This window comes from Carassius gibelio, chromosome B16 (assembly GCF_023724105.1).
Source record: "Carassius gibelio isolate Cgi1373 ecotype wild population from Czech Republic chromosome B16, carGib1.2-hapl.c, whole genome shotgun sequence".
NCBI classification, from domain to species: Eukaryota; Metazoa; Chordata; class Actinopteri; order Cypriniformes; family Cyprinidae; genus Carassius; species Carassius gibelio.
Genome location: NC_068411.1, coordinates 25,152,471 through 25,179,686, shown reverse-complemented (window position 1 = coordinate 25,179,686; position 27,216 = coordinate 25,152,471). Strand labels below are relative to the sequence as shown.

At 35.0% G+C, this 27,216-nt stretch overlaps 1 protein-coding gene across 1 annotated transcript; it reads right to left on the bottom strand.

Annotated features, from left to right (window-relative positions):
• Positions 1-381: 381 nt before the first annotated feature.
• On the bottom strand, positions 382-9,175 carry cenpw (centromere protein W). Its single transcript, XM_052577679.1, has 3 exons — positions 8,965-9,175; positions 2,898-3,011; positions 382-810 (listed from the first exon to the last, which is right to left on the bottom strand). Exons 1-3 carry the CDS (start codon positions 9,049-9,051, stop codon positions 784-786), a joined length of 228 nt encoding a protein of 75 aa, XP_052433639.1. The 5' UTR covers positions 9,052-9,175; the 3' UTR covers positions 382-783.
• Positions 9,176-27,216: the final 18,041 nt, after the last annotated feature.

The following is a 27,216-nucleotide window of genomic DNA, read 5'->3' as shown; positions in this document are numbered from 1 at the left end:
ATCATCAACAGCAGGTGCGTTCGAGGAACCGAATTAGCCAAATCTTGATTAGCGCGATATCATCATCTTGGATGTGACGTTTTATCTCAGATGTAATAAGCGACGTTACGAAAAATGGCCACCAAATCAACAGATTTTGTGTATTTTCTTATAGGTCACTCAGATACTAGTAATTAAATTTGAAATAAAATTATCTCATTACAAGATGTCCATCTGATACTGAGTCAATACAGGAGTGAACTTTCCTGTTAAAAACCTACTTTTGGGAGCAGCCACAGATAATAATCCCAGTGTTGTCAATGGCCAAAAGCCAAATATCTTGTTGCTTTACAGAGCAAAAAAAGAAACACTGCACGGTTACTCAACCATGTGTTACCCAAGTTAAGTAGTACAAATTGTTTATTAACAGGTATTAAGTCATAATACGATCCACTGAGATGAGGGACACATGTGTTGATTTAGATATCTGGGCTAGATACTGACCGTCGTACATAATTTACACAAAACTAGAAGCAAAAGTTCAACAATCATGAAGAGAAATGAATCATGGATCACAGCCTAATAATGGGCCTGATGCGGAGACAAAGCAACAAAATATTCCATTGTGCATGTAAAAGTTCTAATAAATGAATAAAAGTAAAATGTTCACCTTTGACAGTCCATATACGTTTTGGGCTCTATGCTAGCTCACACATAGTTGAAGTCTTTTAGTAAATTTTAGTTAATGGGATCAATGCTGTTGAACAAATAAAGGGTTGTGATGGGGAACTCCCGTCATCCATGTTATCCACGTGTGCTCTTTAACAGTTTCTGTAACAACAAAGGGAAGAAACACAATTATTTAGAAAAGGGGCGGAAATCCCACTGACACGCAAAGGGATAATCACTAGAATGCGAGTAATAGCCAGAGTTTATTTATCTCAATTTTATAATTTAAGGACCCTTGCACCTGCGAAGTCAATTTACAGTAGGTAGATGCATACAAACATACAAAATTATTAATAAATAATTTAGCCAGAATATCTTTTAGAAACACCCAGATTTTCCTGTTACATCTGTCGTTTCCCTCAAATCTCCACTTTCCATGGCAGAGCTTTACATTACACACCTGTTTTCAGAGGCGGCCATGCTGAACCAGTCTGTGCCTGAACTCTATAAAGCATGTAATTCCTAACATGTTTAGTTGTGACAGGCCATCATGACTTCGCTCTTGATTTGGAACAAGCAGAGCATATTTCATGCCCGTGCTGCTCAAGTGCATCTGTACAAGGAGCACTCTGCACACAATTACATCTTAATCAAATAAGCTGCCTGCCCTCGTGAAAATAAATGCAGCGCGATGACTCAAAATTGGCCGGATCTCTGTTCAGTGTTATTGTGACTCATTTGATGTGGTGCCCCATGCAGATCTATAGCACTGGAGAAAATATCCATCAAAGGGGAGGTTGCAAGATGATGTAGCCGGATTCCGGCTGGAGTACGAGTGTGTTCATTTGCTGCCTTAATTCCTTTTTCAGGTCATGCAGGGCATGAGCCTCAAAACAATAGATGAATAAATAAATAAAAATCACAGGAGATTCAGCTGGGCCTAATCTACAGTAAAACACTATATCTAAACTAAATCTAACAGCAATCAACACTGCAACTCTGCCAAATCATGGATTGAATTTATGATTACACTTTAGACACATGCTTCCATTCCTGAATATTTAGTCAGTTAAAAAGAAAATGCCATCCCAAGGATTCGCTCACTCAAGATATCTTAGTAATTTTATTGTATTGTATTTTATTTTTCTTTTATTTTTTTTTCTCCACTCTTTTCTCCAATTTTTTTTTGTATTAGTGGAGATAAAAAAAAAATTGGCCTCCATCCTTTATGCAATATATAATTTCCCTTTTTTGACCTGGACATGATCAAGTGACTGGGAGTGTGTTTAGTACGGTTTTATTCTTATTTGTTTAAAACTAAATTACATTCACTTCAGTATGGTGTTTAAAGTCATATCAGAATCTATCATAATCAGCACAGGGAGCATGAAGCTGCCAATTTATTTCCATTTGTGTGTTGATATGAACTCACCTGGTCTCACTCTAAAAAAAAAGAAGGCTGCACTGCTAACAGACTGGACCTGAAGCAGATAAGTTGCTATTCACTTAATGTAGCTCTTGGCAGTCCACTAATGAACAAATTGATTGCTGTAACACATACTGTTGAGTAGATCAATAGGGCGGCCACGGGTGACATCTGCTAACAATGTGGCCTGATCAAATTAATATGCACTGGAAACCTAACCCAGCCAATCTCAGGTACCCACTGTGCTTGTTAGAGAACATCACTGCCTCAACACATTGTTGGACCTCAGGGTAAAATAAATCAATTGAAGTATAAAGAAGGGAAATTGGAAGTACATTTTGTCTGATAGTTCAAATGGTGCACAGACCAGAGATAAAAAGGAAGTCATTTCTAACCTTTACGAAATAATAAACACAACTAAATGTTTACATGAGAGACCTACATCAAAGAACAAAGGTTCAAGAAAGAACAAAGGAAAGCAGCATATTTTGTCCATAGGATCATCTCTAGATTTAGGGGAAAATAAGGATATATGGCATGCACATTTAAGGACCATTTTAACACTCATGACTTCGAGGGCTTTTAAGAATAAATTATATAGTAATGATAATTCATATAATGTTTGTATTATTATATATTAAATAAAATGTTATAAATCTGCAATCTAAATTTATAATAACCATTTTTTTTGCAGGGCAATTTTTTTAGCTACCTAACATTGTCGGATATTGCTTTTAATTTTTTAGTGTCTACATAGCTACACTGAACTAATGCAGCTTAGAGGCATCTTAATTAGCTTAATTATTGTGGTGGTGTTGGATACCTTCGCAACAGCTCTGACGTGGTGAACTTTGATGGTTGCTGATTTCTCCTCAAAGGCTTTCACCCTAGACTCCTCCGCTAGACGATGCAGGACAACTAGGAGGTTGAGCTGGGCCTGTGGACACAAGAGAAAAACTTATCTTGACATTTATGGAATGTAAATTACAGCACACTTAATTATTGACACCTTACACTTTGAGCAATCTAGGGCATGTAAAAGAAACACATGAAGAACAATTGTTAACTGTTATTAATTGTTAATTAAAAAGGATGTATTGGGCAAGGCAAGGCGTTTGAAGAATTTACAGACTTTCAATTATTGCACAAATGACTTTGGTTTATTACTCGAGAAAGATAAACACACAAAGGCAGAAACCATTCATTTCTTTTAACCAAAAAGCACAATGATTAAGTGATGGACAGCCATGTAATAATTTCAAGAGGCTCCTAGTGACTTGGCGCACAAAAAGCCAATCACTCGGAGTCAAGAGTACTATCCAGTGTTTTGAGCGACTTGAGTGAATATCATCTTTCAGGTGTAGCATGCAGAGCTTGCCCTATACCTGTGCATGGATCAACAGATAAGTACCGCCATAAAGGAGGATTATGCTACAGGAACTGCTAGGCAGATCCACGAAAAGGGGGTGTCAGAAGAAGACAAATCTTCAAGCCCTCCCCAAAGACATTGGATCCTTTTGCAACCTTGTCGGATTAGACCAGGAAATTGTTTCATTTTCAGCACCACGGAGGTCTGCACTCTGGGATGGATTTCACATCAGCCTTGAACTCAAATTAAGTTTACATATTTAAAATTACCACCACTTGTGCTGGAACATATGACAATGCTGTATACAACATACTCTACAACAATATGAACCAAAGGAATAAACACAGAAAAAGCACATTGTACAGGTGTGTCTTCCTGGTGTAGTTCATAATGCAAATGTGAAGTCAGTCTATTGTCAGAGGGTATTTCCAGAATCATTTAAACAATTTAGGTGATTCTAAACCACACAGCCATAGCCATGTGTATGAATATTTATTATATGCATAATGAGATGCTGATGCTTTTGAGGGCACATCACAATTTGCCAATACATTCTCCCAACTCTCTGTAACATTTGGTTTAGTGTACATTTTTCGCACTTCAAGAGCTCACATTGTTCTAAACTGTAGCATTTAATTTTTTTTCATGACAACATATCCTCTTCTAACTATTTTCATTTTTATGTCCGATAACTGCTAAACTGCTGATATACAGTAATAAATCTTTACTACTTTATTTTAAAAAAAGAACAGTTTCTATAGGTGAAAGTATTATATAAGTAATAATTAATATAAGTATTAATTGAAATATCACAACCTGTTACGTGTCATATTTAACAATATATGAATCTATTGCTAACCCTTTCAAATGTATAAAGCAATCTAAATATTAAAACAATTTACCACACAGTGAAAAATAAATAACCAATACCTGCAAATACATACACACAGACACAAAATAGACTTAGGCTATAACATCGAATACTTCATATTGATTATTTCTGGCCTGTTTACAGCTTAGTTTTCATAAACTGAAGGACGAAGGACATTTGTGTTGTGAACATATTCTTAATATTCCTAATAACAAAATGTGAAATGTATTTTCTGCACTTTCACCTTCACTGTGGTCTGCACTGTGCACTGCTTCAAGCAATTACATGAAGAAAGATCTGTACATTATCCCCTGCACTTTCTCGCTCTCAAAAACACATATACACAAATGAAACAAGTGACCACATCTGCTGAACCACATCCAGCTAGTTTTCCTAATGATTTCAGCTGAAAAAAGGCTGTGCTCCTTGTGCATCTACACAATGCCATTTGGATGTAATTTAAATCTATTAATACCTCATTTTCATAATTGTGGGTCATCTCTGGGGCGTCTGAATGCTTCTCCAACAGCTGGTCTTAAGAATGTTTTCGAGAAGGTAACTGAGAAGCCCATGCAGGCTTCCCCTGTGCCAGAGGCTTTGCCAAAATATAACTACCGGGCTGAACTGATTACAGCGGAGGCTGTCTCTGCTGCCTCTCTCAGACACAGAAAGCACATGGAATCCTCACAGGGCAGAGGAGTGCAGAGAAAACCAGTCTCAGCAGCATTAGGAACTTTAAAGAGAGTCTGCTTGATTTTTTTCACAGATTATCGGTGTCATATTCTACTGTCAGTACGTAATGACAGATTTAACAAATATATGTAAAAAAAAAAAAAAAAAAGTTACTTACTGCAGCTTTAATAAAAAAATTAAAAAAAGCTACACTAAAAAAAAGATCAATTTAACAATTCTATACTATTTTGTTCAAAATATCAAAATCAATCAATTTACATTTTACAGGAGTTTGTTGAATTATTTTCATATTGACATTTCCTGAAAATTATAAAGTGAGCATTAGATGCCGATGTAACATTAAAATATAAATAATGAGAATCCACAATTTAATCCAATATTGACAAATTAAAAATAATAATGTCGGCCAATAACAATAGGCACTGTGCATCCCTAACAGATAATTGGTTAATATACAACCGTAATTTCAAACGCAATTCAGTATGCAAATGAATGCAAGAAAGAAGACCAACAGTTCCTGGTGAACATTCTAGCAACATGAATCAGTTCTAACAATGTAAGATTTTCAAACATCTTAAAAAGCACAAAGCAAACACTCTAGAACAACCTGCATCTACCTATTTCAGTTCAGGAACCCATTATCCAATTACAGTAGACAAGCCAGGCACAGCTTCTAAAGACCTGGTTTGAAAATGCCAGGATCTGTTGGCCAGGGCTGCTAACACTGCTAACAGATTTTTAACACCAGGGAAGCAACGTGGCTGTAGGGGGGCAAGAGTGGGTCTATGATTTGGGGGGAGATCCTTGCAGGATGCAGCTGATTATTTTCGTGTTCAATCAACCATCAAATGTAGCATAGGCTATCTCAGTTCAGCAGGGAACAAAGCGCTGTCTTAAGCCACTGTTTCAACCGGCGGGATGCACTTATAAACAGGAGAGATGAAATAGTATGACTAGGATAATTTCACAAGCTGTTTCAGTTCTTATAGAGTAAGATCTGATGCAGGAGACAGGAAACATGAGTCTAAGCACTTTTGACAGAGTGCAGAGCAGGTAAGGAAAAGCCGTCAAGAAGAAATCTGGATCAAAAGTTTCTGAAGAAATTGAACATGTATTCCTGTTAGTGTTTTACAGTTCAAAACCAGTGTTCTGGGTGCAAACACTTCTGTTTCTCATTTGCCATTTTGCCACTTTCTCTACCAGTCTATTTACGCTAACTGATGCCTTAAATTGCCTCTGTAAATGATATAAATACCTGCAGTACACATAATTTTGTTTCCACCGAATTGTTTTTGTATATGACTTAAATTTCAGTCTGTTCCTCATGAACACACAAAGCTATCAAATGGCTTCAGAAGACTTTAAAACATTTGAATTTTCTAAAGATTTAGAAGGATTCAAAGTCCATAAATTGAATGGTTCGTAGTCAAAGAACAGGTTCATAAGAGTGACTTGTTTGCGAATCAGACTACAACGGCCAAGATGCATGTTTGCTTTTGAGTGAAGAAAAAACAAACAAACAATGGAATTATTGTGTGTGTGTGTTTGTGTGCGTGTGTGTGTTCTTGTTTTTGTGTCATATCAGGACACAACTTTGTATAATGACATGGGTATGACACAGGTATTACAAGGAGGGGGTGACTTATGGGACATTTAAAAATGATTATAAATCATACAGAATGAGTTTTTTTTGAGAAAGTAAAAATACACAAAGTTTCCTGTGAGGGTTAGGGTTATATGTAGGGTTGGTGTAAGGCCATAGAATATACAGTTTGTACAGTATAAAAACCATTACGCCTATGGGATGTCCCCACTTTTCACAAAAACAAACGTGTGTGTGCGCGTGTTTATCTTATCACATCCAATTCAGAATGCAAACACATTTGGCATTTTTTCCCTCTGACCTTATAGATTTAATATCAGTGTTGGAAATACTTGGAATTGAAGGTCTACAATCTGAGAACTAATGATTTCATCTGAAAGCCAAAACACAATCATAGCTTGACCAATTAAAAGCAGACTCATTCATGATGTGATGCATAAGGCAAAGTGTGAAGGGCCTTATTAGGAATTTTGTCATTAAAGCACAGGAAACCAGATCAAACCGGTACATATTCATAGGACGGTAAAAAAGAATGGACCTTTTCTTTCATTTTTTCCTGCATTTTCCTTTTAATTTAACGGCTGGATTAGACCCCTGTAAAGCAGAGCACCTTTCAGGCAGCTTTTACATCCCCACCTCCAGTCTCTATAAAGAAAGACCAGCTGCAATGGACCTTTAATTAGGACCCTGTTAGCACACAGACACCCTACACACACACAGAGCATAATCAACTATGTACAGTGCCCCTCAACTTAAAAACAACGGATAAGCAATTCCCTAATTCCCATGCAAAGCACCAGGCAAACTTGCCGAAAGGCAAACCTCAATCAACCTAAACCACTGGACTCCCCTTTTGAAAACGGAATTTCTTTTAATCAACTTAAACTATGAAGTGGTCAGTATCAAGCAATCAGAAAGGTAGCATGCGACACTGCCACACATCTACTGCATGTAACAACATTTACAGCGGCCACTTCACGTGATAATGCATAACACAAATTGTTTTCATCAGTGCCACTTGGATATAAAACATTAAACAAATGTAAACACATCTGCTAAGTTAAAGGGCCAAGCTCCTTAAAATAAAATTGACTTCAAAAAGTCAACATGGTAGTTTGGTTTTAATGGCTTGTCCTCCCATTTGTGGTTTCCTGATCCTAGAATTAGGTCTTTCCCTAAGTGGCAAGGTGGGTAAGAACTTTACATTGGTAGCAAACAAATCATTACCGTCGGAGCCAAACACAGACAAAAAGCTTTAGAACCAAGTTATAAATAAATTTCTAATGTATCTTATTGTATGCTCTTGAAAATAATAGCGGCAGCATTGCTTCTTGAGTTTTGTATAATAAATGCAAAGAAGCAATAAAATCCATCAGACTTTAACATCAAACATTTCAGTTCACCTCCATATGAAAACTACTTACTACTGGGAAACAAAAACTTTTTCTTTGGGAAACAACATCATGAACTTCCTCATAATGAGGTCTGCAAAAAGACATGAAAGGAGCCAGTAATGTCTCACTAATTCAGCTCATTTGCATTAGCTGTATTGGTTTCTCTAAACAAACTGGCTTACCCATGCTGTAAACTATATATAAAGTTTTTGTTCCAAATCAAAAATACCCCAACCGACTAATGTGGTATAGTCTGTAAAGTGACTCTACTACTAGCACTATATGTTTTCATAAATAATTGTAACCAAAATAAAATGCAATATAATGTTTGCAGATTCCTGGTTACATATGAAATTGGTCATCACATTAAAAAAAAATGTTTTTTACTTCCTAAAGGTGTAACAACGAATAGATATAAGTAATTGTAAATAAGTAATTTAAATAACATATTAATGCACTAAAAACACTTTTATAAAGCACTACATATTGGCTTCAAGTACTGAAGAGATCCCTAAAAACATGCAATCATGCCTTATTGCATTATAATTTTCACATAGGCTAATAATAATTTTGTATCTGCACTGTTACAAAAGAAGTCAGGAAAAAAAAACAGAACACTCAAAGGAACCCAACAACAACCACTTCTTTACGTGAAATAACACATTGTTTTTTATTTTTTGAGTTTAAAACGTTCAGAACTTCCTAGGCTCTCTAAAATGCTGTCTATGTAGGCAGCTTAATACATTTTGAGACAGACCTAGACAACAACGAATATCCATGTCTACTCCAGTAAATAATGACGTTGCCTGGAGATAAAACAGCTAATATTCTGACTACACAACAACTGCATAACAGTACACACGTCATCTGACAGTTAAATGAAATCTGAAAGCATAATTGCATGTGAATATGACGCGCGTTCGCGGTGGAAGCTGTTGTCGTTCATTTCCATTCACTCACCATCAAGTCTGCGTTTTTTCCTATCCGTATATTAGTGTTCTTCTTCATATGGAGCTTCAGGGCTGCTCTCGGAGCTTTCTTTGACATGTTTTGGTAGCTTGAAAGGGCTAGTTTACCGTTTTGAAGATCAAAAATAAAGCTAGCGACTGTTTGTTTTTCGTTGTATTCAAAATACCGCGCGTTTCACTACCGGCTCCTGATGATGACGTATAAAGAGCTCAATGGTTACTCTCACCAGCACGTGATTATCACGTATTTACGTCGATCTGTGGGTGAAATTGTGTGGATTTTCTTTGAAAGATTAGAATGCAGTCCAGGGTTTTACAAAATAAATGATGGTCAGATACTTTTAATTTAATGACCTGAGTTCTGTTTTGGATGAAAGATTTTACACAAGTTAACTAGTGAAAAAGACTTGATTAAACTTTATATATATATATATATATATTATACAAAATGTTTAATATATTCCATATGTATTATTAATGCTATTAAAGCACTTTTTATTTAATTATAGCAATTTTTTATTCATTAACTTTTATTACTCAAATAATTCTAAATCATTTTATTGTTTGAAATAGACAAAATTGCTGTAGCTTATTATGCTATTGTGTTATATTTTGTTTGTTACTGTATTTGACGTTTGTCTTTGTTCGATGTTGTTGTATGGTTTATGTGGTGCTGATATGTTATTGTGTAATTTAATATGCTTTGTTTGTTGTAGATGAGGCTCCTTTTTATTCAGACTTTCCTTCTTTTTCAGGTCTATCTCTTTCTTTGAGTTTCTGTCCCCTGAACTTAGAGAATGTAAAACAGCTGCAAAGCATTTGTTGAATTAAAAATAAATTAATAAAGATGGAGCTGAAACTTTGCCAGAACTTTGAGTCCATTTTAATGGCACATGTTTTATGGCTTCTATTAATTGCACTGGGCTTTGGCATTTGGCTGAGTTTAAAATGAAAGAGAATAGCTCCCGGCTTTATTCGTCTCATTCACTAATAAAAAATATCAGCTCGACCCACTCATTTTTCTCCATCCTCACTACAGTTTTTTAATACACATGTAAAAGCGTGGCCATGATATTACTCAACTTAATGGAGACCTATTTACATAGCTGATTCATTTATCTGTGCTTAAGATCCTTCTTAACTGATAAATTGTGATGTGAAACAACCAAGCTGCTAAGAAACAATGCGGCTGCAGTAATTGAAAACGTATTTTTAAGTGTTTATTGCATGTATATATATTTTTAATTTTACTCTAACCTCAGAATGCTATTAAAACAACAACTTGTAAGCGTGGGATTTCCTAAAGAATAACAAGGAATTGAAAAACACTTCAAAGGACTGATTAGTGGTAGTTCTTGTTCTGGTATTTCATGTGGGTTTCATTTACAGATTGCTGGAATCTTTTGGATCAAGACATTTTAACAACCAAATACACAATCAGATAGGTTTAGCTGCAGGGTTCTTATCATGTAATTACATGGACAAGTGCATAAGTAATTTTTCCCAGAACTTCGTTCAAAATTGCAAAAATCTAACTGAATACTTGCCATATTTTAATAAAAGAATTATATATATATTGTTCCCAAGTTCTTGAAACTGTTATCAGTATCTACATTGGTTCAAACTGGCTAGAGACCCATCAACCTCAAAACTATTGTTTCAGAAAGAGAAAGATATTTACCACACATATAAACATAAGACATCAATAATTTAACATATTTCGGTTTTTATTACTTTTCCAAAGAATTATGCTTGTCTTTAGACTTAAAGGGATGGTTCACCCAAAAATAATTATTTTGTTGTCATGTTGTTCCAAACCTGAATTTTTTTTCAGCTGTTGGACACAAGAGAAGATATTTTGAAGATTATGGGTAACGAAACAGTAGACGGTATTCACTGACTTTCATAGTATGAAAAAAAAAAACCTACGAAACCAAAAAAAGAGTGACCTATCCCTTTAAGCATCTCATCAGCATTCAACAACATATTTTTCCACTTACTGTTTTGAGGGAATCTTAAAGTGTTTCCCCCAAAGCTTCATACATCATTTACTCGTGAACACTGCCATTGCAGCTATTGAAAATAAAGCTTTATCACACTCATCTTCACACACAGCTTCTAACACCAACATTGCCATATCTTACTCCACCAGGCCCAACCATCCCTACACTCATCTAGTGAAGCTGAGTCTCATTCACAGAAAGCAGCACTGTTATGGAGGTGATGAGTTCTCATTCAGTTTTTCTCCTCCACACTGCAGCCTTTGCAAGGACTAGGCATGTTTCAATGGCTGACAGACATAATGCTGCACAAACGCAGACTGTTACCGGTGAAATAATTCAGTTTTAGATGTGCTCTGTATTCAGTCCAAACCACTTAAGAAGCCACAGATTTATAGTATTATGTGGATATCACCATTTTGGTAAATCAAGCAATAAGAGCAGACAGATCAAGAGGTCTAAGAAGGGGTCGTATATTAGGATGAGTGAATTACCTTGTACAAACATGTCCCAACGTGCTCCTCAGTCAGTGATAGGAACTCGCTGACAATTAAATGAAGGTGCATCTCTGATCAGCATCTAAATAAAGCAAACGCAGAAGGTTAACGGAACAAGTAATGGAGGTCATTAAATTGTTTTATCATAGCTGATAAATGTAGCAACCAGGAGCTCAAAAAAGTCCCACTCAATCCAATGTTTGAAGTTTTGCCACAGTGGCTACAGAAGGGGTAATTTAAACCAGAGCAAACGGATGATAAATCTTCACAGAGCCTTTGCTGCAAGACTTTGATAAAGAACAAGCTTTTTAAAACAGGTGGTCTACAGATATTACTTTAAGAAATCATGACGGTGTACAGATACTACTCTAAATATGCATAAAAACCCTAACATCTACTATTTAACACTTTTCCATTAAACAGAATAAGAACATTTCCAGAATAATGAAAGAATACTACACGGAAAACATTCAAAGATAGTACCTAATGGTGAGATGAGGTGTTTGATTAAATAAAAAATAACTAATAATCCAGATTGTAACTAACTATCGTGGCTAAAAAAATAAAATAAAATAATAATAATAATAATAACTAGAATTAAAAGTTAGTGAACTAACTTTGATGTTGGCTTGGCCATCTTGGCCATGGGGCAAAAGAGCCACAGTACTTGTGTGCCCAACATTCTTGAGTTGCCCCGCAGCAAAAAATAAAAAATAATAATACCATAAAAAATACACCTTATTTCAGTCTTTTTCCATGGTCCCTTGCTGTTTTCTTTTTTAATAAAAAGCCTAGGCTATGATAACAGCTACGACAGGGTTGTCTAGCTGAATGCGAAATAAGTCATGCAAAAACCATAATCTCCTAAATACTATTCAATTTAATCTTATTTTAATAGTACTGACAACATATTTTAAGTTATCACACTACTGAAAAATTAAAGAAGGGACACTATATATAGTATACTTCGGTGAGTCAAGAGCTAAACAAAAAGTTCTGTTTCATTACAAAATACTGTAACTTTTATAAACGTTATACTATCACCACAAAATTTTAATTAATATTTAAAATAAATATTTCATAAAACTGAAACTTAAATATATTATTTTTATAGGCTATACAAAACAGAAAAGAAAAAAGACTAAATAATAAGGCTGAATAAGCTGATCTATAGCATGTTAAATGGTGGTTGCCTGTCTATGAATGGTACACCCCTCTAAGCACACAGAAGTGGTTTGACCCAAGTCCTCAGCAGCCAATTACACTGACCTGTTCAAACTGATTTTTAAGGCATACTTCACTTGTATTTCACGTGTATTTAACTTGTATTTAAAACGTGAAATACACGTTAAATACACGCTGATTTTTCATGAGTAAACAACGCGTATTTAACGCTTTAAATACGTGTTGTCTACGCGTGAAATACACGTATTTAACGTGTATTTGACCCTCTTGGCCTTCCATACACATTAGAAGGGAGACGTGAAAAAAGGACATCGCGTACTTTATCACAGAATATTTGTTCGGCAGCACTTGTTTAGTTTAAAAGTAGACATGTCAAGCTTTCTATAGATATATCTCTCATGTCTCTTCGTTAAGTATTAAGATCAGCGCAGACAAGGTTGAAGACAGCACACCTTGTTTGTTATCTTTATTTTATAAGTGCACAAAGTTTTGTTGTTATTATGTTTGTATCCAAAAAAAGTAGACCCTTTACAGATTCGATTGATGTATTGCTCTTATCTGTACGATTAAAACTGAAAATGTAATTTAAGTAATTGTCAGGGTTATCAGCAGAAAATGACTCAAAACGCGTATATGCGTTAATCGACTCCAGAGTTAAAAGGCTGTCGTGACTTTTTTCCTTCCAGTATTCATAAGCTGTATCACGCTGTCAAATTATATGTCATTTTTCACACATAAACATATCAAAAACACCTGAATTCTGCTCTTGTTGTGTTCTAATGGGTGGACTAGTGCTGTGATATTATTTTTGGAATCTCTTAAAAAATGCTGATGAAGTGCTCATTTCTCTCTCGTCTTTCTCTCTGTTCTTTGGTCAGAGACATAATTTATTAATGAGATATCTGACCCGGTAATAATAACATATGTTGATTTAGCTTGTCAGTGTGAATGAAATGTGTAGCCTATTTATTTGTCTGATCTCGCCCTAAACGCGGCTGTCATGTGACTTTTTTTTCCCTTCGCGATGTCAAATATTGCATTTTGCGCACATACACGGCTCAAAAACCCCTGGATTTTTCTCTTAGTGTGTTCTAATGGGTGGATTGTGTGCATTCGCAGGAATATTTATTTTAAGAAGCTCTTAAAAAATATATATAAATGACTTTACCATGTTGTGACGATGGATAACAATTGATGTGAGGTTCAGCCTGACAGATAAAATCTCACAATCACATATAAACACTCATTTTCATGTGTATAATATATTCTTCTAATTGTTTTGTGCCGTTTCGCTGCAGTGTTTTAATGTGACAGGCTGTAAATTCTCTTCAAGTGTTCAGAGAAATACATGGCGAGCTCGCGGGCAGTCGCGATGCCGCGAATATATCATGTTATTACTTTAAACAGTTCAGAAACATCTGATTTTAGCTCTTGGTGTGTTCTAACGTGTGGATTGCGTGCAATCGCCGTTTTAAAAGGTCTTAAATAAGAAAGAATTCGCTCGTTGTGAGCTCCGTGGAGACAGCAGCAGTGATTCTCTTCAAGTGTTCAGAGAAATACATGGCGAGCTCGCGGGCAGTTGCGCTGCCGCGAATATATCATGTTATTACTTTAAACAGTTCAGAAACATCTGATTTTAGCTCTTGGTGTGTTCTAACGTGTGGATTGCGTGCAATCGCCGTTTTAAAAGGTTTTAAATAAGAATGAATTCGCTCGTTGTGAGCTCCTTGGAGACAGCAGCAGTGATTCTTCTCTCATCTTTCTGACTGCTCTCTGCCCAGAAATCAATTATTAATGAGCCCTGACCCCTGTAATAATCAGATATGTTGGTTTAGCTTGTCAGTTTGAGGGAAATTGTATTATTTACTTGGTATTTTTAACCGGTTTAAAAGCGAAACGAAACCCGGCCGACTCCTCCCTTAATCTCGGATATTGCAACTAGGGGCGCATTTTTTCTCAGTTAATGTAAGTCTATGGGTAATGTATTTGACATTTAAAAATTAATAAAAAAAAAACTTTAAGTCTGATCAGTCTGAAAAGATATAGCACACACCACCCCTCTATCCCGCAGGTTTCTGCCGAGTTTGGGGCTTGTGGCTTTAAAGCCCTAGGAGGAGTAGCGTTCAGAATTTCTGTCAGAAAAATAATAATAAGAACTAGAATTAAAAGTTAGTGAACTAACTTTGATGTTGGCTTGGCCATCTTGGCCATGGGGCAAAAGAGCCACAGTACTTGTGTGCCTAGCATTCTTGAGTTGCCCCGCTGCCAAAAATAAAAATAAATAATACCATAAAAAAATACACCTGTGACAGTCTTTTTCCATGGTCCCTTGCTGTTTTCTTTTTAAATAAAAAGCCTAGGCTATGAAAACAGCTACGACAGGGTTGTCTAGCTGAATGTGAAATAAGTCATGCAAAAACCATAATCTCCTAAATACCATTCAATTTAATCTTATTTTAATAGTACTGACAACATATTTTAAGTTATCACACATCACTGAAAAATTAAATCTATCTATAGGCTATACAAAACGGAAAAGAAAAAAGACTAAATAATAAAGCTGAATAAGCTGATCTATAGCATGTTAAATGGTGGTTGCTTGTCTATGAATGGTACACCCTTCTAAGCTCACAGAAGTGGTTTGACCCAAGTCCTCAGCAGCCAATGACATTGACCTCTTCAAACTGATTTTTAACTTGTACTTCAAGTGTATTTCACGTGTATTTAACACGTGAAATACACGTTAAATACCCGCTGATTTTTCACGTGTAAACAACATGTATTTAACGCGTTAAACAATATTGGATATAATATCGGAGTAATATAGTATTTTAAGAAGCTATTAAAAAAATATATAAATGACTTTACCATGTTGTGCAGCGCCGATAAATAAATAATATTAAATACGTGTTGCCTACGCATGAAATACACGTATTTAACGTGTTGTTGACGCGTTAAAATTCACATGTATTTGACCCTCTTGGCCTTCCATACACATTAGACGTGAAAAAAGGACATTGCGTTGTTTTGATATGGATTACTTTATCACAGAATATTTGTTCGGCAGCACTTGTTTAGTTTAAAAGTAGACATGTCAAGCTTTCTATAGATATATCACTCATGTCTCTTCCTTGAGTATTCATGGAGTTACAGTTCATTTTAATGACATGTTTGTAAATGAAGATCAGCGCAGACCAAGGCTGCAGACAGCACACCTTGTTTGTTATCTTTATTTTATAAGTGCCCAAAGTTTTGTTGTTGTTATGTTTGTATCCAAAAAAAGTAGACCCTTTACAGAGACACGTTAAGATTCACGTGTATTTGACCCTCTTGGCCTTCCATACACATTAGACGTGAAAAAAGGACATCGCGTTGTTTTGATATGGATTACTTTATCACAGAATATTTGTTCGTCAGCACTTGTTTGGTTTAAAAGTAGACATGTCAAGCTTTCTATAGATATATCTCTCATGTCTCTTCGTTGAGTATTCACGGAGTTACAGTTCATTTTGATGACGTGTTTGTAAATGAAGATCAGCGCAGACCAAGGCTGCACCTTGTTTGTTATATTTATTTTATGAGTGCACAAAGTTTTGTTGTTATTATGTTTGTATCCAAAAAAAAAGTAGACCCTTTACAGATTCGATTGATGTATTGCTCTTATCTGTATGATTAAAACTGAAAGTGTAATTTAAGTAAATTTCGGGGTTATCAGGAGAAAATGACTCAAAACGACTCCAGAGTTAAAAGGCTATCGTGACTTTTTTTCCTTCCAGTATTCATAAGCTGTATCACGCTGTCAAATTATATTTCATTTTGCACACATAAACAGTTCAAAAACACCTGAATTCTGCTCTTGTTGTGTTCTAATGGGTGGATTAGTGCAATTTGCTGTGATATTGAAGCGCTCGTTTCTCTCTCGTCAGAGACATAATTTATAAATGAGATCTGACCCGGTAATAATAACATATGTTGGTTTAGCTTGTCAGTGTGAATGAAATGTGTAGCCTATTTATTTGTCCGATCTCGCCCCGAAACGCGGCTGTCATGTGGACTTCAAGTGTTCAGAGAAATCGCGAGCTCGCGGACATTTGGCTGCCGCGAATATATCATGTTATTACTTTAAACAGTTCAGAAACATCTGAATTTAGCTCTTGGTGTGCTCTAACGTGTGGATTGCGTGCAATCGCCGTTTTAAAAGGTCTTAAATAAGAATGAATTCGCTCGTTGTGAGCTCGTGGAGACAATGCCTCCAGCAGCTGACCAGCCGTGATTCTTCTCTCGCCTGACTGGTCTCTGCCCAGAAATAAATTATTAATGAGCCCTGACCCCTGTAATCAGATATGTTGGTTTAGCTTGTCAGTTTGAGGGAAATTGTATTATTTACTTGTATTTTTAACCAATGTAAAAGTGAAAGTAAACAAAACTCCGGGTATTGCAACCAGTAGGGGCGCGATTTTTCTCAGACAATGGAAGTCTATGGGTAATGAGTTTTTACATTTAAAAATTAATAAAAAAAAAACTTTAAGTCTGATCAGTCTGAAAAGATATAGCAACCAGCACCGCTCTATCCCGCAGGTGTCTGCCGAGTTTGGGGCTTGTGGCTTTAAAGCCCTAGGAGGAGTAGCGTTTGACATTGCTCAGAAAAATAATAAGAAAAAAAATAAAAATAAGAAGTTTAAATAGCATAACAGTATGTTGGCTTGTTGCCAAGCCAACATAAAAAGAAGAAGAAGAAGAAGTTTAAATAGCATAACAGTATGTTGGCTTGTTGCCAAGCCAACATAATAATAATAATAATAATAATATATATATATATATATATATATATATATATATATATATATATATATATATAATGGACAAAGTGTGGAAAACAAAGAGCTGGGACCTCCAACACTGATTGCAACTTAAAACAGGTGAAGAAACGCTGCAGTACGTCACACACATTTGCAGGAGAAACGTGTTAAGGGTTTTCTCAGCTCCTGCTGAATGTCATAACACCTTGGAAAATATGCTTCACATGTGGATTTGCGTACAGGTGCAAAGTAAGCAATGCAATATGTCCTCACCATGCCAAAAAAAAATATGTCAAACTTTTAACATTTTAATTTGCATTTCAATAAATATTTAATTGTAAATATTTAACATTTATTCATTTGCCAGACATTTGATCTAAAGCAACTTACAGTAGGCCTATATTCAACAGTAAATTTGATCAGTATACTACGGAAGCCTGTTTTCATCGCAATGTTTTTTTTTGATATATAACAAAATAATAAATCATACAATATGGGCTTTTTGTTGTTGTTGCAATTCTGAGAATAATAGTTCTATTTCAAATATTTGAAATATAGAAATAACTTTTGTGTCTGCTTGTCCTGTAAGATGAAAGAACATCGTCCTCCAGCTTCTTCATGGGATGGGATTAATAACCTTGACCACATGGTTGTAGGCAACTGAAACTCATTCCATATGATTAAAGAAAATCACATGTTGCCACGTTTATATGTGGCTGTGGAGATAACTCTGAAGATGCTACCATGGAAAATCTTAGTATTGGCTCATACATTTCCTGGAGCATCATGGGAGTCTTTGATTCCTGGGTGTATTAGATCATGTGCGTATGTCTTTTGGACAGGAACTGCATTTATGGCCGTTTTCTCCACAGGAGGTCTGTGAAGGTATTTCCAGATTTGTTTTTGCAAAGATGATCAGTCAGTCATGGATCAATAAAATCTGGATTTCTGAGAGTAAAATTTCAAAGTGACGATTCTTGATATTAATTCATATATTTCATGGGGGAATGGAGCTGGAGAGAAATGCATTTAACCAGATTCATAATCTGCTTGGAAAATGTGTTCTGCAATACAAATGAATATATATACCATGCTCTCCATGTGGACAATATTTATTTTCTTCTCAGATCATGGTGCTCATTCAGCGTGAGTCTCATCCCTGCAGAAGAAAATAAAGAAGTTTCATAAGAGGGAGTTTCATAACTCGAGAAACATTTTTTCTTCCTGGCTTCCTGTCTGTCTTTAAATTATGAACCTGCCGGTCAAGTATTTCCACACATCAGCATTATACTGTACATCTGATTGTAATGTTGTTCGGTGTATGTTATATGCTTTCAGCAATTTGAAGGTAACAGCATGGGAATAAAAAGTGTCATCATTTCATTGGTATTTTTAGCCAATCACCTGAGTAAATTACATGTATTAAATTACATTACATTTATGCATTTAGCAGATACTTTTATCAAAAACGACTTATAGTCCATAAAGGCTATAAAAAAAAAAAATTACCAGTAAAAAATGTAAATGCCAGAGTGTCATGACAATACTGATTAGCTGCTTTGATACAAACCTGAATACTGTACACTTTATACTTCCTGTCTTGTCTATTTCCTTCTTCTACATCTCTGTTATGACATTAAAATCACTAAATGGCCTAATTGCACACTCAGTCCATCAAGTCTGTGCTTATTTAAACAGCACTGTCATGCCTCTGATCCGAGTAGTTCACCAGAGCAGTGTCTGAGAGGCCTTTTGAAATGCAATCACTTGTGGAAGTGAGATTTCGAGAGTGACTCTAAGCAAAAGCGGAAATAGTAAAGAGAGGGGGGGGGGGGGTTGTTTGAATTCCCACTTTATGTTTATATCCGCTGTGGTATGGTGCCTGACGGCGGGGCTGACTGAAGCCGTGTGAACGGGACACACTGGAACTCCCTGCACTTACCGTGACAAATAACAACAAGATTATGGATTAAACATGGCAGTAAACTGATTCTGACTGAAGAAAAACAAAGAGACTTTTGGAAAATGGACCAGTTGTTATGGGAATGAAGCAGCAGTTGTGTCAAAGGATGCTGAAAACCACTGTGCAGGGTAAATGTAATTGGTGCACCAAACTTAAGTTTTTGAATCACCCATAAAAAAATGAAAAGATACTTTGTATGTGCATATTATAAACACCCTAATATCTAACATCCAAAGCTTTTGCATTTAAAATCGATGTTAGTACACAAAACCAGACAATTTCTAATTTTGAAAACTTATATAAGCATCTTCTCTTTTAAAAAGCCCCATAAATAGATCAAAATACGTACAAACACCCTCATATTTAATATCCAAAACTTTTCAAATGAAATGGATGTTGGTGCACTGAACAGCACTATTTCCCATTTTTAAAACTTGCATCAAAGTTTTTTGTGTGTGTGTGTGTGTGTGTGTGTGTGCATATTTTCTCTTTAAAATCATCTTCAGGGTCAAAACCGTTCCCACTAATTGTAGAATCACCCATGAACATTATTGTTGTTTCTGGGAGTCAGACATGCTAGAGAAAAAAAAAAGTATTTTTCCCCCCCAGATAGCCACATCTATGCTTCTACTGACCATTTATCCATCCTCTCTCACTCATTCTTTTTCTCTCCCTCCTGGCTGTGTATCTTTGGAGTGACTTACGCTCCTGTCTCACTTCATATGGTTTGTTATCTGATGACATTCCTAGGTGTCAGAGACACAGTGGATATTCCAACTAGCCTACTGTCTTATCAGAACATCTCAAGCTCCCACCACTGTCTTCCAGCACTGCGTGACTGCAGTGTTTCATCATTTGGTGCTAGGCCTCAACCACTTTAGAAACATTAAAATATGGGCTATTTCTTGTGCATAGTCTGTCCTGATTCACTCATCCTCATGTCATTCCAATCCTATATTATTTTCTCAATTACTGGAAGCACAGAAGGAGTGCATCACTGGGTGAAACACTCCTTTAATTCTGACTAGGGAAATGCATTTACCACCCTAAAATCTTTTGCAGGGAAAAAGTATATGCAAAAAGGAAAACATGAACAGGCCTAACTGCTCAAACAAACCCAAACCAGCACAATATCTGTCAAGCCAAGGAAGTCAAAGGTCGGAGAGGTGTGTTCAGAGCAAACAGCAAATAAAAGTGATTTACGGCACCTTTTCAGAGTGTACTCAACTATATAAAACTGTCCAAACTTGAGTTACCACCCCTGTGCAATGAACACCCACAAACATCAACAAATACACATTTTGTGTTTCACTGTTCTCCCTTCTATGGTCCTCCCTGAGCTCAGGAGACAAGGGAAAGTTCTTGTAAATTTTTATGAGCAGCATGCTAGAAAACTGGCTTTCCGTTATATATATTCAGTACAGACCAAAAGTTTGGAAACATTACTATTTTTTTATGTTTTTGAAAGAAGTTTCTTCTGCTCATCAAGCCTGCATTTGTTCGATCAAAAATGTAATATTGTGATATATTATTACAATTTAAAATAATTGTTTTTACATTTATTATACTTACATTTATAAATTATCATTTATTTCTGTGATGCAAAGCTGAATTTTTAGGATCATTATCACATGATCCTTTAGAAATCATTCTAATATGATGAATCATTATCAAAGTTGGAAACAGTTCTGTTGCTTAATATTTTTTCAGAACATGTGTTTTTTTTAGGATACTTTGATGAATAAAAAGTAAATAAATAAATAAATAAAAAAATAAGCTGTGTTTTTAAAATATAAATATTTTATAATAACAATATACATTACTGGTCAATAATTTGCGGTCAGTAATATTTTATCTTTCTTTTTTTTAATAAAATCAATACTTTTATTCAGCAAGGATGTGTTAAATTGATAAAAAGCGATAGTAAAGAGAATATATTATTATAAATTTTTTTTTGAATAAATGCAGTTCTTTTTAACCTTTTATTCATCAAATATATTAGGCAGCAGAACTGTTTCCAACACTCAAAATAAATCAGAATATTAGAATGATTTCTGAATGATCATGTGATAGACTGGATGTTACATGTGACACTGAAGGCTGGAGTAATGATGCTGAAAATTCAGCTTTGCATCACAGGACTAAATTATTTTTTTAAGTATATTCAAATAGAAAACTATTATTTTAAGTTGTAATAATATTTCATAATATTACTGTTTTTTCCTGTATTTCTGATCAAATAAATGCAGGCTTGATGAGCAGAAGAAACTTTTCAAAAACATTAAAAATAGTAATGTTTACAAACTTTTGGTCTGTACTGTATGTATATTGGATAAAAATATTCACATGGTCAATTACAATCCATGATTTCTGACTTTACTAATTAAAGATAAACATTTGATATTTTGTTATAATAAATAATGTTTTTATTCATTAACTCACCCAAATAAACGCAAATGAATTTTGCTCTACTACTGTACTACTCACACACAAGCACATACACTCTACACACACACACACACACACACACACACACAGAGAGAGAGACACACACACACATACAGAGTGTAGAGGGAATAAATGCATAAACATGAAATTGAAACATAAAAAAAAAATCATGGTTCTCATAAAAATATTCATTCACACAACTGTTTTCAACATTGGTAATAATAATAATACATTTTTACTTGAGCACCAAATTTGCACATAATGAGTTCTGAAGAAACTTGTAATTCTGAAGACTTCAGTAATGGCGGATGAAAATTCGCAAGATATAAAATGTTTTAAAATATAGTAAAATAGGAAACAGTTATTGTTATATTATTTATCAATATTAGAGCCTTGGTTGGAAAAACATTAATTAACATTTATTATTTTCAATTATATTAATTTACAGTAACGAAAAGTATTAGAAACATTAAACCCCCATGCCTAAAAAGCAAGCAACAAACAAGAATGTTTGTGTGAATTTGGTCAGCTGTGTCATGCTCCGGAGTCTTGTGTAAGAGCGCTTCTCACTGTGCTGAGGGGGCAGTGCTCAGGGAGTGCAGAGCTTGTGTTATCAGACTGATGCTGCGTCGAGACCCTCAGATAACAATGCAGCCACACTCTTCCCTCCCATCAACAAGCCCTGTCTGAATCCAATTAACCACAGGGCACCAGGGTGATGGAGCACACAAGCAGACATACAGAAAAACAAGAGATTCAAACAAGGGATGGCCATTTAGATTATTTAGTCTACTCGAGTACTCACTGATTAAATCATTTGAGTATTCAAGTACTCTTGTTTTGTTGTTGTTGTTGTTGTTGTTGTTGAGTGACTAATGTATAATGTATAAATCTTTGCCCTCTGCTTGGCTTTGGTAAACCATGCTGTAAAAAGTTAAATAAATAAATAAATATTTGTATATCCTTTTTGAGTACTCTTTGTGAGTAATCGCATCTCACTATATAAAAGTTTTTGTTGTGAGACTTATTTCGCAATCACAAATAATATTTTCCAACCAAGCTATTGTGCAAATCTTTGCACTCGGCTTGACTTCGGTAAACCATGCTGTACAAATAAATAAATAAATAACTGCCTTACCTATTCAAGTACTCTTTGTGAGTAATTGCATCTCGCCAATTATAATTATATTGTTCTGAAATTATATTGGCAAACACACAGGCTTATGTGCAAATCTTTGCACTTTTGTTTTTGGTAAACCATGATGTAATAAATAAATAAATAAATAAATAAATAAATAAATAAATAAATAAATAAATAAATAAATAAAAGCATTACTTATTCAAGTACTCTTTGCAAATAATTGCATCTTGCTTTTTTGCGAGACTGTTTTGGAAAACACACTCTCTAACCAAGCTAATGTGCAAATGTTTGCACATTTTTATTTATTTCGGTAAACCATGCTGTAAATAAATAACTAATAGTCTTACCTATTCAAATATTTTTTATGCTCGTTGTTGTTTTTTTTTTTTTTTTTTACTTTCTATATAGGCCAATGTGCGAATCATTGCACTCATTTTGACTTTGGTAAACCATGATGTAAAACATTCAAATATAAATATATGAATAATCATCTTACCTCCTGAAGTTCTCTTTGTGAACAATCGCAATTTATTTATTTATTTTTATTATTATTTATATTGTTGTGAGACTTTGTTCTTGGTAAACACACATCATGCTATCTACACAGGCTAATGTGCAAATCCTTAAATTCTTCTCAACTTTGGTAAACCATGCTGTAAAAAAAAAAAAAAAAAAAAAAAAAAAAAAAATCACCCACCAGTCTGGATCTATGAGCCATGAGATCTCCCACTGACAAGAATGCATGTGCAGTGATGCATGGCGCCCTCTGTTAGCTTAACGGTTTGTTTTACTCTCAGGTTCACTGACCTCAGCCTGTGAACATATGAGTGTACAGAGCTAAGATGCCTCTCATGCCTGGAGTCTCTCTCTCTTTTACTGGTGTCTTAGCGTATTTCCTCATCCGACCTGTTTCCATTCTGCTAGATCTTATCTTTACAGACAATCGGACACCAGAAGTTGTGGTGTCTGGCATGCATGTTCTTTCTATGTATGCTTCTCACAACCCAACAGACACAAAACAGATTGATCAGCCATGGGTTTAAATCTGCACGGTTAATAAATCCTCCCTCTCGGCAATTCATTCTCTGACTTGCCACAAGGGAAGTGAAATTAAGCAGATGCAAGTAGTTTTTCATGGTAAGAGAGCTACTGATTCTGACACCACTCTGTTCTGGAGTGAGTGCTTTATCTGGATGAGCCCTTGTGGGCTATGAAGGGCAAAATTCTTTAAAATACCAAGCAAAAATCATCCCCTCATTACAATTCAGGCAGATTTTATTAAACTGACCAAAAACTGAATTAGAACCACATCAGAACCTTTTTTGGTTTCATCTTACATGTTGCAAAAGCTAATATAAATAATTTACTTTTTCTTGGACACATTGGTTGATTGATTGGATATGTAGAATAATAATTTCATGGTTTCCATTATTTTTCATGCAAATATCATGGTATTTTATTATGACAAAAATTAAGCACCATATAAGATGGTAAATATGTTATTTATTTATTCATCATGACGTGAAACAGCAAATAAATAAATAAATAAAAGTAAATAAATATTTTGTGTTGTTTCTACTGAAAATATCTGAATTTTAAAAACAAAAATAAAGTTGCTTAAAACACAAAATTGCCTAAGATAAGACTCAAACGGTCGGAGATAGTAATTTTTATATTTTGTTTTGAAAAAAAACAACAATATTTCTGTTCAGCAAGGATGCATTAAATTGATCATATGTGACTTTAACATTCTTACAAAATAATTATATTTGTCTGTACATCAAACAATCCTGGAAAAGTATCATAATATCCACACAATTTCTGAAGGATCATGTGACACTGAAGACTGGAGTAACTTTCGATTTACTGATGCAAACTTTTGCACTGTAGTGTATATAATCTTATTTGTGTGATCTGATTATATACACATTTCAATTTGACAGATCATGATCACATAACAAATTACGATCATCATCACTGGGATGATACAATATGTTTTAATGCATCACATCTGAATATCAGTGAGAATGTGAATAAGATTTGAGATCTGCAGCAAAGGAGAAACTGTAAATAATGGGTTAAATTTCATTCTTTTTCTCACACGAAGCTTTCATATAGCTTCAGGTAAGTAAATAATGACAGAATTTTCATTTTGGGGTGAACTCTCCCTTTAAGCACACACCTGCCTGTTCCAACTTTCATTAAACGGGGCTCAAAATATAACATCTGTACTAATAAAGAGGTTTTGTGTATGGCGCGGTGTGGTTCTGTACCCAAATTAAAAGAGGAGATTCCTGGAGCTCTGTCCCGCTGATCCACACTTGTGTCCCCATGGGGGAAAGGTGATCCCGGAGATTAGGCTGGTGTTGGTTCAGGCTGGTCCGGGAAAGACAGACAGGGGCTGTCACCCTGCCAGAGCCTCCAGTCATTCAGAGGTGAATGCTGCTGGAAAAGAGGATGAGGAGGAGAAGAGGACAGACACAAGAGGAGGTGAGGGTCATAGAGGTCACAGCAGGGAATTATGGGTGATGAGTAACAGAGAGACCAGATTAATGTGGTCATTAATTCCAGATGGAAATAGGATAGGATGCTGAGAGTGACTGTAAGGAGAAAAAATAAAATGTTAGCACTTTGCACAGTTTGTTAGAATAAGTGGGTGACACATTACCCCACTCTACCTCTAAATAACATGAATGCATACATATCTGAAGATATAGTGATGATTAGCTTTTTTTAACACTCTAACTTGTATATTTAAAACACGTTTGCATTTTTCAAACAGTGTCAAATTGTAAATTTGCAAAAAAATAAAATAAATAAATGAATGAAAAATACATAGGCACAATTTGTACACAAATCTAATATCAAGCAAATGTAAAAAGATCAAAAGGTTTTAAAATAATTAAAAAAAAATTGATTCAGTGTCTCCAAACCTTTGACTGGTAGTGTAAATATAGATCAATATTTGATGATGTTGGCTCTTTGTCAGGTGCATGGCCTATTCTGTTTCAGAAAAGGGCCCCTGTGACCCTACCAGAGGGGGACAGAAGCCATCAGCACTTCTCTGCACTAACAAAGAGCTCCCTTTGCCAAGCCAAATAGGTGTGTGTGGTTGATGTGGTATTACCTCATGCAGAGTCACTTATCTGTCTTCTGCATGATGACCTTGCGCTGACCTACAGAGGTATCTTTTTCACCTGTCTGCACACAAACCGTTGCCATTGGCTATAGTTGCTTTGATTCACACTGGCTCCTCTGGTCCGGCCGTAGATCATCCTACAAGAGAACCGTTAGTACAACACTATTTAGAGAAAGACCTGTTTAAAATAACAATGCTGGAAATGTTCTTGACCCTCCGACTCCCTCCTGTGGCCATGTCAGGGTGAGAGATGACTGCCTCATCAGAAAACCATTTTTTCCCCCAAATACTTTTAGAAGTTTAACATTTAAATTTAGGTTACACTTTTAAGGTGTCCTTGTTACAGTGTATATGTACATTTAAGTACTGAGAAATATTAGTTAACTAGGTGCACTTAACAGGTTTAGGGTTTGGCTTAGTCTTGCATGTAATTATCATAAGTTATTGTTATTATAATAGTAAGTACATGAAACATATGTAACAAGGCCACCTTAATATAAAGTGTAACCAGAATTTATTCATGTTTCTTAAGAACACATAGGGCAAATAAGGAAAATAAAATATGGATCTGACTTCATTTTGCTTATTATTAAAGTTTATTATACAAACTTATTATTCTTTTTTTTTTATTCCATTAAATTTATCTCAGGTCATCAAATCATAATACTTTTTCCAAGTAGCCAGACTGACAGTTTTCACCCGGTAATTTATTTATTGTATTTTTCCTGATGTTTGTGGCCACAACAAACCTACGTATTGTGAAAAAAATGGCGTTGAAACAATTTTCACTAAGAAATTGCAAGTAAAAATGTGACATTTATTTACAAAGAAATAGAAAGTAATCATCGACAGAAACATGAAATGAAGGTTTTTAATTTTATATATATATATATATATATATATATATATATATATTACAATTTTTAATTGTAAATGTTGAATAATTATTATTTTATTTCTTAATTTGATTATTTATTTATTTATTTATTATTATTATTATTTTACATGGCTCTAAATTATAACACTAGAGGTGCAGAAATGAAACAATTAAGCTTCCATTTAATTTACAGTG

Coding starts and splice junctions, on each gene's coding strand:
- cenpw (XM_052577679.1), bottom strand. CDS start 9,051: ATGTCAAAGAAAGCTCCGAGAGCAGCCCTGAAGCTCCATATGAAGAAG. Junction 3,012..8,964: donor GAAAAAACGCAGACTTGATG/GTGAGTGAATGG, acceptor TTGTGTCCACAG/GCCCAGCTCAACCTCCTAGT. Junction 811..2,897: donor ACGTCAGAGCTGTTGCGAAG/GTATCCAACACC, acceptor TTGTTGTTACAG/AAACTGTTAAAGAGCACACG.